The sequence below is a fragment of the Trichomycterus rosablanca genome, chromosome 7, assembly GCF_030014385.1.
Source record: "Trichomycterus rosablanca isolate fTriRos1 chromosome 7, fTriRos1.hap1, whole genome shotgun sequence".
NCBI lineage: Eukaryota > Metazoa > Chordata > Actinopteri > Siluriformes > Trichomycteridae > Trichomycterus > Trichomycterus rosablanca.
The window spans coordinates 29,148,306-29,161,153 of NC_085994.1; the positions used below are offsets into that span (position 1 = coordinate 29,148,306).

General features: G+C 38.4%; 1 protein-coding gene across 1 annotated transcript in view; it reads right to left on the bottom strand.

Moving 5' to 3' along the window:
• cfap74 (cilia and flagella associated protein 74) overlaps positions 1–12,848 on the bottom strand; it is a 127,098-nt gene that overhangs the window by 104,079 nt on the left and 10,171 nt on the right. The window contains exons 8-12 of the mRNA XM_062999204.1: positions 10,600–10,710; positions 10,407–10,509; positions 4,240–4,397; positions 2,768–2,975; positions 1,907–2,116 (exon numbers count right to left, since the gene is read on the bottom strand). Of these exons, the coding sequence (XP_062855274.1) occupies positions 1,907–2,116; positions 2,768–2,975; positions 4,240–4,397; positions 10,407–10,509; positions 10,600–10,710 (790 nt within the window). The remainder of the gene's footprint in view (positions 1–1,906; positions 2,117–2,767; positions 2,976–4,239; positions 4,398–10,406; positions 10,510–10,599; positions 10,711–12,848) is intronic.

Sequence of the window (12,848 nt, forward strand, 5' to 3'; positions counted from 1 at the left end):
CAAAACATGCAGAAAGCAAACTGGATGTATTAAATTCCCCATAGAAGTGAGTGGGCGAGTGAGTGAACAGTTGGTGCCACACAGCAATATGGGTCCTGAGAACCTGAATGTAATCCTCATCACCTGTTACTATGTATGAAGAATTTGTCATGCTCTCCTCATGTCTGAGTGCATTAAACAATGCATAAAAAATGTTTAAAAATGAATGTATGAAACTTACTTAATTTTGGTTGTATTGTCGTAGTGTTGTGGGAATTCAAAATACCCTTAAAGATTGACACAGACAACCGGAGTAATAGTAAAAGCAAAAAATCAATTTATTTATTAAGGACCCACCTCATAATGCAAACACACACAGGCCTTTACAGGAGAGCAGGATGGATACCGTCCGCCCTATTTGCTTATTTATACTCCGCTTTACTGCCCCTTCAGGCTAACTCTGCTCTGCGACCCAGCTCAAGGCAGACTTTCCACACCAAACTTGTTTATCATTCTACAGAAATGGTCATCTTGTTAAGAACATGGCATACTTGCATAAGAATTTGTGTGCAATCAAAACCGTGTGTGTGGGGGTGCCCATGTCAAGGTCAACATTTCTCTGGACTTCTGAAACCTTCAAAAAGTCACTTCTACCTCCGCTAATCGTACTTCTTATGAGAAGTACTTCTTATGAGTTTAATGCAAATAACTAATAAAATATAAAATTTCCAGTCACAGTAGTGAATCAGGCATCCGCTGGAAACACTGGGTACAAAGGAAGGAATACTTTATTGGCAGGATGGCAATCCATCATGAAGCATAACACAGAGCAACCATCACAAAGCAACACCTATGTCCCCAGGACCCATGTTGCTTTTGCGGCACCCGCTTTGGTTTTATTTAGTCACACCATGAATTAATTGTGTTTTGCTGTTTTAGATTGGATGCAACCTTAATATATACTGATGGAAGTATTTACAACCTCCCAAAATGTACATGCCAGTGCCTATTTTGTAACAATTTGTCATGGTCAGGGATTCATTAAATGTTGGGATAATAGTAGTTATTTGTCCTGCACGTGCTAAATGCAGCAGATATGATCAGGCATAAAGACCTGAGTAACTCTGATTAGAGCTAAATCAATATAAACAGATTACTGGGTAGTATTTCTGAAACAGCAAAATGTAATCAAAGGCAGTTGTGGTGAAATCAGCAGTGGTCTGAGGAGGGACAAACTATGAACCACCAATAGGTTGTTGGGTTGCCAAGACTCGGTGATGTCAGAGGAAATAAAAGCTATGGTTCATGGCTAAACACTGGTACAAACGAACAGAAGAGCTACTGTAGCTCAAACAACAACTGTACAAACAACTGTAGCTGCAAATAAGTCCAATACTAATGTTATATACTAGTCCAATACTAATGTTGCCTTCTGTGTACAGGGCACCCCTACAGCATGCGCCCACTTTTAATTCCCCGCCAGCATTGGGCTTCCACACAGAGCTGTATGGCACACAGAGAACCACGCTATGCTTCATGTGAGCACAGCCACCCCCCACCCCCCACCCCACGCAGGCGGATCAGTCCCGGAGATCACATATTGCAGCAACAGTGGGAGTAAACCCTCTCCAGACATCACACCCTCAAACACAATATGCAATAAAGCACCTTACTACGTTGTTTATTGGGCTTGCCACATATTAGCTATTCAGGCAAAGCCATTTCAAGTCTGGTCAAAATCATTTGTAGCGCTAAAGTAAGCTGTAAGCTAAAGTAAACCCTAGTTCTATTTTTTTCAGCTAAACCAAAATTGGTATTCAAAGGTGCATCCAGGCTTAAAATACAATAAACTCTGGGTTTAAAGGACTGGACTGTGGTCACTAACCAAAAATGAAAAGTCTGAAAACATCCATACTTTGGTTTTTACCTTGTAATCTTTGTGCTTGCGATTCCAGAGACCAGTAAACTCAGGCTGAACCAGGCACTCTCTCTCTCCTTCCCGGTCCATGGCTGCCTCATTCACAGTCAATCCACAGGCCCTCTGGTCTAGTTCCTCCATGGAATCCGGAGAACTGCTGCCACTTCTAGAGCTGGCCGGAGATGATGCAGGGTGGGTTAAGCACCTCTCTTGAATTGTCTTAAAGACCAAAAAAAAGAAGGCAAGTCACTTCAAGGCAAGTACAACTTCTAAATTTTGTCTTTTCCTTACTGAGTCTACTAGCATACACTGTATTGCCAAAATTACATGTATGTGGACACATGATGATGAGCCTGTTGGAAAATCCCATTTTAAAACTTTAAGCATTAATCTTGAGTTGCTAACTCTTTTCCTTTGTGATTATAACAGCCATACCACTACTATTTTTGAAAGGCTTACTACAAGATTTTAAAGTGTGTCGGAAGGCCTTGTTTAGGGGCCCAACATGGTGGGCCGTGAACCAGTGACTTTTTAATTACTAGTCCATCGACTTGGGGAGTAAGCTACCAATGCCCTAATAAGATTATTCTCCATGTTTGACAGACATTTACATTGCATTTATAGTATTTAAAAGATAGAGTTATCCAAAGTTATAACTTACAGTTGCTGTAAACAATACAAGCAATTGAAGAACCTTGCTCAAGGGCCCAAGCACAGCAACTTGGCAATGGCGCTAGACCTGGTAACCATCTAATTACCCACTTAACATAACCAACTGAGCTTCCACTGTCCACAATAGATCAAAATCACAACTAAAACAGATCTTTACACTTCACACAAAACACATAGCATTATGCTTCTACTTTGTACCTCTCTTTTTGGTGGTGCTGATGGAGGCAGTAAACTCTGCAACAGCCACAGTTCTTGTCGCTTTAGAGCCATGCTCTGCATAACATGCGGTGGTGAGGAAGGATGATGGAGAGCTTGACGCTTTACTTCTCTCTCCTTCTGTGTATCCTCCAGGAGCAGTTTGGATCTTATCTCCATACGCCTGGCTTTTTGCCTCTCTTGAAATTCCCTATAAAAACCCAGATTCAAGTTTAAGATAACCTTATAATATTCTAAAGAACAATCATTAATGAACATAAAGAAAAAATCATATCCAAGGGATTGGACTTAGGCACACTTTAGTATTTTGTGGATTTGATATTGAATGGATATAACTATCATTTTACCCATAAACCTACACTTAATAAAAAAAAATAACGATAAACTTTCAAGGAAAAGATGTTGCCTTGATGGCAGCATATGTCTCTCTAAAATCCCACAGGCAGGTCATCCATGATATGCACCCCTATACCATGGTGATGTTCGCTTTTAAACCTTTTGCTCATAACAGTCTGGATGGTTCTTTTTCATATTTGGCACAGAAAACTGACCATCTATTTTTCTGAAAACTAGCTGAAAGACGGACTTAGCTGGTTACAGTACACATTTACACTATCTTTCTGACCATCTGAGGCACAGAGATCGTGATGCAGTTTTTCTGTAGAATTATGTATGGTTTTCTTTGGGTTTCAGAGTGCATTTCTAGATGCAGCAGTGCAATGTGTTAGGTAACAATGGTTTTCTGAAGTACTCCCAAGTCCATGTTGATTTATTTATTATAGTAGCATGCTATCAGTGCCATCTGAGGGATTGGAGGTCACACACATCTAACAGTGGTAACAGTGGCCTTGCCCTACTTGGACTGAGATTTCTGTGGTTTTCATTATGTACAGTAGATAGTAAAACATCAAAATTATTAGCAAGCTAGTGTTAAGAAATGTTCTTTTTGATCTGACTGACAATTCTCTCAAGAAGCTTAGCACAAAGTGGTGAGCCACGACCCATCTTTAGTTGCAAAGACTGAGCCTTTGTTGTATACTCCTTTTATACCCAATTATGATTCTCCCATCTGTTACCAATTCACCTGCTTATTGTTGAACATTTCAAAACATTGTAATATTCTAGAAACTTTTTACTTTGTTTCAGACATTAAATTCTAAATGTGTTTGTATCTTTATCTTTATTGAATTTTACAAAATGTCACAACTTTCTGGAAATGGAGTTTGTAATTGATAATGTCATTTTGCAGCATTTAAAAATGTACAATGATTACATTATCTTGACTGTTATAACTGTGACAAATATGCAAACACCACTTGTTTAACAAAATGGTTATGTAAATAGCAAAAATGTGTAAAATGCCTATTCCTGGTATTAATTACTTGTTATATAATCCAATTTTTGTTTTTAAATATAATTATATTCAGAAATGCAAATTTTCTAAAAAGCCTTACTCCTGTTTTCTGTTGTGGCCCTCCTGTGCTTTATGCGTGTGAAAAATCTTAATGCTGTTCATCCCTGCCGCGTGCATTGACTGCATTTGGTGGTTCTCATCCTCTCTCAGCTTCTGCAACTGAGCTTTCTCCTTCACCTGTCTCAGCCGTAGAGCTTCCTGCAACAAGAAACCAGAAAAATCACTGCAAGAAAACTATGTCTGACTGAGGTTTCATGAGACTTCATAGACTCTTCCAGCATAGTGCCTTTAAATATTTATTCTTTTTCTTTTTGTATTCTTTAACAGTCCACCTGTCCTTCAGGACATTATTTCTTCAGGCTTATTTTAGTTCAAATTAAACATAATTTTAAGACACCTTGTAATAGGACTGTATTCACATATGTCATTTCAAAATAGCAATCAAAATTCAAATTATATGCCATTATACAGTTGTGAGCAACATTATTAGTATATTAAGTACACCATGTAAAATACTGCCTGAAATAAAGTGTTTAATGAAACCGCTTGGATATATATATACACTCAAATGTTTAATACAAAAAAGCACAAGCAGCTAAAATAAAATCAGAATCAGACTAACCGGTAAATAATTAGAAAGTAAACTCCCCTGATTTTATGACTTTAATTAGCCTATGAATGTTTGGCTTCAACAGTTCAAAATGTTAGTCATGAAAAAGTCATTTAAAACATTTTAGTATGTAGTGAAAGGAGAAACAGTGATAAAAGAACCCTATAAAAGATCAAAATATAGCATAGAAATGTGGCACATCTACAGCATTCAAAGAACTTCAGGCTGAGCTGGAGACATTTGAAGTGAATACAGCAGGGTTGTATAGATAAAAGCCAAAGAGGACCCCTCTGGTTACAAAAGAAATAGCATAAAAAATAAAATCATAAAAGAAAAAAGCAGCTGAGCGTTGCTAAAACTTACACTGACAAATCACAATTCTTATGTAAAAATGTTCAATGGACAGATGAAACCAAATTAGAGCGAAAACACCCAACAACTAGGATCTGGTGATCCAAAAGGAAGAGACATTTATGAATGCTAAATGGGTATGTGTTCATGTATCTATAGTAGACATGTGTTTTTATGTGGATGGGGTTAGATGACTTTGGTTTTTGACTACACAATTACAGTTGTCTTGGGTTAAAGTAAAATCTTTGATTGTTTCTGTGTTGTAAATTTCTTTTAACTTTTAGGCTTTTAATATCATAGCAGGGTGCTTAGGTAGTGCAATGGTAAATTGTGAATTACAATAGACTAAATCAAATCCCCATTGGTGCTATTGACTTAACCAATCATCATAACTCTGTCTATCTCTGAGTGCTCCAGTTTCTTTAACTAGCATGTTAGTTCAAAAAAGTAAGTGTGTGTAAATGTGACTGTTAACCTGTCTGGGGTGTTTCCTGTCTTTCGCCCCTTGAATTAGACCCACAGTGACCCTGAGCAGGGTAAAGCGGTGGTAAAACAGACAGTGAATGAATGAAAGAATAAGCATTCAGTGACTGATATAGACAAAGTGTAACTAGGGCCATGTACCCTAAGACAATGGCACTCTTTCCATTTAACAATTAGGGAACAACAATATAAATCTGTAGCTAGAGGTCAGAAAAACAGAATGTCTGCAATGCCAGTCCAGTAACAGAATGTTGTAACAGGCAGTTGTAGCACTGGTGCAGTTTTGAATCAAACTAGGTTGAAGATACTACTGCAGCTGCAGATTTTCACCCATACTAGGCACAAATATTCCCCACACCAGGTGTAAGCATAAACCTTTAAATAAAAATATCATTATACTCATAAAAAAGCACAAATGTAATAATTCACAATACAGAGCTGTGCAAACATGCTTTAGGCAGACCAGGTTATACTGGGAGGTTACTATGGAAACACCCAATGCATAAACGTCTTAGATCTGTTTAAATGAAGAAAAAAGAATACAAAGTGCAAGTTAGTGTGTGTTGTGATGCGATATGAAAAAGTTAAATATAGGTCTCTGAAGAAGCACATAAAGGTACTAAACATATGCTGCAGGCCTATTATTACTAAACATCTGATATCACACAGATCAGATTGTTAGTATACAGGTATTAAAATGCAGTTTTTAAATACATTTCAAAACCGGTTAAGCATGTTTTTCCTCCTGTTGATCTCTTTAACAATGTTCATTATTACAACTCCAAATATGCAAAAGTTGGGACAGTATGCACAATGCAAATAAAATAAATATGCAGTGTTCCTTACATTTACTTTGACTTTTATTTGGTTGCAGACAGTTTGAACCAAAGATATTTCATGTTTTGTCTGCTCAACTTTATTTCATTTGTTAATATACCTCAATTCCTGCATTTCAAGCCTGCAACACATTCCAAAAAAATGGGAGACGGGGCAATTTAGGGCTAGTAATGAGATGAATAAACTAAATAATGATGTGATTCCAAACAGGTGATGTCAACAAGTGATTGTAACCATGGTTTGGTAAAAAAGCAGCATCCAGGAAAGGCTGAGTCTTTGATGAGCAAAGATGATCAGAGGATCTCCAGTTTGTCAAAAAATGTGAGAAAATGATTGAAATGTTTAAAAACAATGTACCTCAAAGAAAGATTGGAAGGGATTTGCATATTTCTCCCTCTACAGTGCATAATATCATTAAACGATTCAAGGAATCGGGAGGAATTTCAGTGCGTAAAGGCCAAGGGCACAGGCTTAAGCTGAACGTCCGTGATCTTCGATCCCTCAGATGGCACTGCATCAAGAACCACCACTCAACAATAGCTGATATAACCACATGGGTGAGGGATTACTTTGGCAACCTTTGTCAAGCACTACAATACAGAGTTACATGCACAAATGCCACTCAAAACTTTACTGTGCAAAACAGAAGCCTTATGTTAACCATGTTCAGAAGTGCCGTCGACTTCTCTGGGCTCGGAGGCATCTAGGATGGACCATCACACAGTAGAAATGTGTATTGTGGTCAGATGAATAAGCATTCCAGGTCTTTTTTTGGAAAAAATGGACGCTGTGCGCTCCGGACCAAAGACGAAAAGGGCCATCCAGACTGTTATCAGCAACAAGTCTGAAAGCCAGGGTCTGTCATGATATGGGGCTGTGTCAGTGAATAATACCACATGAGCTCAGAAATACTTTGACAAAACTTTAAGTTAAAAATGTACATACACAACAATGCCCAGATTTACAAGTCAACAATGTCTAGAAATGGCACTGAATTTTTTGGACTCAAGATTACCTAAGTCTTTTTAAAAACAGCCCTGCTTATTTAAACATGACAATGTCATGACTGTCAGCTATGACAGCAATTAACTGGGAGTTGACTGGGAGGTCAACTGGGCTTTACTGCTGCTGTAAAAGTTTCTTTTACAGAGACCTCTGCCTTCTGGTTGAAGCAAATATACTAGTGGTGGGGTGTCCAAGGAGTTCTGGCAGGTTATAAGATGCAGTAGGTAACTATTGAGCTTTACTGGGCCAGTGTGAGGTTGCACAAACAGCAAGGGAAATGCAATAAATGGTAATTAATTGATTCTGAGAAATATGAGGACATATGCAAGGAAAAAGGAAAGAAAGTGCAAGATCTGTCTTCCATTGAAATCAAAAAGGCCCCCATACAATATCACAAAAGGCTTGTATAGACTGGCAGGAAATTTGCTTAACAAATTAGATTAACTGGTGTCTTTAGCCCTCAAATACTTATTAGGTCTTGTTAACTGAAGCCTACATAACATGCTCCTGTCCCAAACTTTTTAGAAAGTGTTGCAGGCATGAGATTTGAAATAATCACCCATAGCAACCAAATGAAAACATGCTTTTTTAAAATAAATTAAAAATCAATGACTGAATGAAAGATTTTCTTTAGCTGCTCTTGTTAGGGGTCGCCCATGTAACACCATGTTCTTGTAATGTTATGCCCAATGTATTTTAATCCCATCCCAGAATTCAACCCCCCAAAACTCAGGCACTATTGTTACCAGTAGCATGCATGGTTGTTACTATTACGCCACAAAACTGAAATCTAATTAGGAAGCAATTACAGCTTCAAGTCATCTAGGACACATCTCTACAAACTAAGCACACCTGGATTAGGACAGTTTAATCCATTCTTCACGGCACATCCTTTCAGGCTTCACCAAATTGGATGGCTAGCATTGTATGGAAACTGTCATCATGTCTCATAACAGATGTTCAGTGTGGTTTAAGTCTGGGTATTAACTGGACCACTCATAGACATTAAGAGACTTGCCATGCTGTCATTAAAATTTTTTATCTGAAGGATGGTATTAGCCAGATGTTTTCCAGTGCCTGTGCTTGCTGTTTTTAGTTCCGCTGTGGGCTAATTAGACCAGAAAATCATTTTTGCTCATGTTGCCCTTAACATGCCGTTTAGCAAACTCCTTGCTGTTATAAGCTTTTTACTTAACCTCCTGAGACCCGAGCTTTGATTTTTACAATGCATTTTTTCTATTCCTTTTGTTTTTAACCTTATTAGTTGGGCGGCACGGTGGCTCAGTGGGTAGCACTGTCGCACACTGTCACAGCAAGAAGGTCCTGGGTTCGATCCCCAGATGGGGCGGTCCGGATCCTTTCTCTGTGGAGTTTGCATGTTGTCATGTGGGTTTCCCCCGGGTGCTCTGGTTTCCTCCCACAGTCCAAAGACATGCAAGTGAGGTGAATTGGAGACACTGAATCGTCCATGACTGTGTTTGATATAACCTGAATCTAATGAGTAACTACCGTTTCTGTCATGAATGTAACCAAAGTGTAAAACATAATGTTAAAATCTTAATAAAGAAACAAACAAACTTTATTAGTTTTCTAGTACTTTTGCTACCACTAGATGGCAGACAAAAGTGTCCACTAATGGGGACAATCAGTCTAAGTTTAGCAGGTCAAGGAATAAGGCATAACAAAGCCAAAATGTAATGACCTCATATGTGACCTGATTTATGGAGTCCTGCTGAGAATGGTTGTCAATCCAACAGGCCCTCCTGTCTTTGCACAGGACCTCTGGAGTATTATTAAAAAGTAGTAAAATACTAGGGCTGGCTCGATACCACTTTTTTATGTCCAATACCGATACTGCAAATTGAGTATCTGCCAATACCGATACCAATCCGATACCTTCTTTTTTCCTCTCAAACAACTAAGCAGTAATAATACATGTCTCAATGCACCAAGGTTAAACTAGCTATCTAAATAACAATGCTCAGACTGTGAAACAAATATTCTAAAGGAATAAATACAGAACCTACAACATCACACTTATGCAAAACTGCTGTTTTTATTTTAACTTTTACACACAGAACGTTTAGCAGCATTTTTGGTTTCACTTACATTCGAGCTGTTGTTCATGTGACACATCTTGCTTTACGGTGTGTCGTCCAAAGTGTCTACAACTGGAAGATGTGGATGTCAATCAAATGCGATGGACCAATTAGAATTGACGCAGAGTTGAGATTTTCCGTTAAAGTCCTGTCACCTTTTTAGATTAAAAAAACCCTGCTGGATTTTGAAGAGGACATCTATGGCTAAACAGGAAACGGTGTAGTTTGTTTTATTTCATAACACTAATGGATTAAATGTCGTTGAGGATGTGAGAGATCTCCATGCTGGGACAAGATGTGGCAGTAGTAGATGATTTTTTAAAATGCTAAAAGTTGAAGTAGATCAGTGTGTTTTAATTTCTGAATGCCTGTTGCAGATGAGTTGTAGATCAGTGGCACATGTTAATGATGCCATCAAGATGCACCTTGTTACGGCAGTTGCCGAGTGAGCTGGCAATAAACGGCACTCTGTTGAACGTATCTTCATGTGTTATTTGCTTTACACACAAACAATGGCCTTATTTACATTAAGTGTTATTTACATTAAGTGTTATTTACATTAAGCAACTGTATCGGATTACACGCTTTTTTCCTTCCGATATCCAGTGATTTGGGCCAATATCGAACCAATACAGAGTATCGGATCGGTGCCAGCCCTATAAAATACGCATCTTAGTTTGTAACAGCTATGTTTTCAAGGCACCATATGCAGCACATTTGAAGCGTAAATCCACTGTTATGGCACATATGATTAAAAAAAGGTTGAGAACCATTCATTCAAATATTACCTCTATTTATTATACTTACAATTGTGTCACATACCTGATTGGCTGATATATTGGCCTTCAGTGATGCTGCTGCATCCATTCTCTTTTTTATTAGTTCCTTTCTCTTTTTCTCTCTCTCTTCCTCTTTCTCATGTATCCTTCAACACAAAGACATGGCTTAGAAAAAGTGAATTAGTAAACCTGGGTTTGAATTATTACTTATAATGTAATGAATGTGTACATGCTACCTCTTAAGAGTCTGTTTGAGGAAGACAACTGCTTTCTTTCGATTTATCAATGCCTGATCCTGCTTCCTCTGATCAAGCTCAGCTTTCTTTTGCTCGATCGTCTCCTGCTCTCTGACACACAATATTTATTACCATTTTACATTTTTTTCTATTTGTTTACATTCAGTGCCTTGAAAAAGTATTTAGACTCCTAAAATGTGTTTTATATTTAGGATTTTCAATGCAAATGCCTCTTTACAGACACAATTAGCTGTGTCTGAGGGAGGGAGGCCAAATGGGCAATCACCCCCCTACAACAGCAACTACCCAACTGTCTGGTCAAGGTGCTGGAGAAATACAGAGGGCATAGCTAATTTCTGCATTCTTTTCAGGGCTCTTTATAAGTATCCGCTACTGGAATCTGAAAAAAGCCTTCGTCAGCAGGCGTTCGAGCACATCGCAAAAACAATAGCAAAAAATCCATCAGCCTAAAAAGTCAAAAATAGAGGTCAAGGCTTTTCAACAACCAAATAATTAATGAAATAAAAACTAAGACTAAGTATTTACTCTTTTTGTAATTGTAAGAATACCCTGCCAACTCGCTTAATTGTTGATAGTCAGGACCTCAACAACTTGTATTGAATATATGGATGGTAATTTATTAATGATGTAATAAACAGACTCTATTTGTATGCCATTACTGTCCATTATAACCAAGACAAAACAAGCAAACTTATAATAGCAGATCCATAAAACATGAACTTAAATTCATCAAAACAAACAAATTCATCTGCTAGCACACCAGCATCGAGATTCTGAACTCCTCGGTTTGAAACGCGTGGTTGCCACCGGTCGGCTGGGTGCCATCTGGCAGGCATAATTGGCAGTGCCTGCAGCAGATACTAATTGGCCACCGCATCTGCAGAGTGATCTTCATATGCTGTGTAAGGAATATATATTGAATATATGGATGGTAATTTATCAATGACGTAATAAACAGCCTCTATTTGTATGCCATTACTGTCCATTATAGCCAAGACAAAACAAGCAAACTTATAATAGCAGATCCATAAAACAACAAACTACATCGCGCCCAGGTGGCACAGCAGGATATTCCGCTAGCACACCAGCACAGAGATTCTAAACACCTCGGTTCAAAACTTGGCGTTGCCACCTGTCGAATGGGCTCCATCTGGCGGGCATAATTAACAGTGCCTGCAGCAGATACTAATTGGCCACCGTATCTGCAGGGCGATGGCCGGACTATGTGTGGGTGGGTGGATCTTCATACACTGTGTAAGGACCCTGATTGGCAGAAGAGACCCCTGTGCAGAATACAGGGGCGAGAAGAGGAGGGCTGTGCACGTGTCAGAAGAGGCATGTACAGTGACGTGCTCTCCTCGGATGCAATCGGGTATCCTTCACCACATTGCCTAGGTCAGGCCAACCTCTGAAGTTAGTCTGACTAATTAGAATAATGACTATGAAACCAATTGCCTGACCAATAGCCAGTGGCTATAAATAAATCTAATCTTAGAAAAGATGTTCTATGCATTTTGTAATTTAATGAAACTAAAGTAGAATGTTCCAGATTGATTTCTCAGTGGTATATGTGGCATACATTTAACAAAGCACATCAGCATATTAACATCATCCTTTACTGTAGTGTTTATAGCATCATGCTTTGAAGTTGCTTTAAAAAAAAAATGTGTTTACATTTACTTTTCTTTTAATGCAGACAGTATGAACACAGCAAGACTTCATGTTTTGTCTGGTCAACCTCATTTCATTTGTTAATAAACATCCATTCCTGCATTTCAGGCCTTCAACATTTTCCCAAAAAGTTGGGACAGTAAAGCATTTACCACTTTGTAATGTTGCCATTCCCTCTCACAACACTTCAAAGACGTTTTGTCCCCAAGGATACAAAGCAATGAAGTGTTGCAGGTGTTATTTTGTTCCACAATTCCTGCAAAAACATCTTAAGGTGTAAAACAGCGCAGGGTTGCCGTTGTCACATTTTTCACTTCAAAATTTTTCACACATTCTCTATTTGGGACAGGTCAGGACTACAGACAGGCAAGGTTTTGCATTGTCTTGTTGAAAAATGCATGTATTTTCCTGGAAAAGATGTTGTCTTGAGGGCAGCATATGTTTCTCTTGATTCTCTAAAATGTATTTTCTTAATTAATGCTGCCATCACAGAAGTGTTAATTAATTTAAAGTGTAAACTGCCAAGGAAACTGACACAACCGCATACCATGACAGAC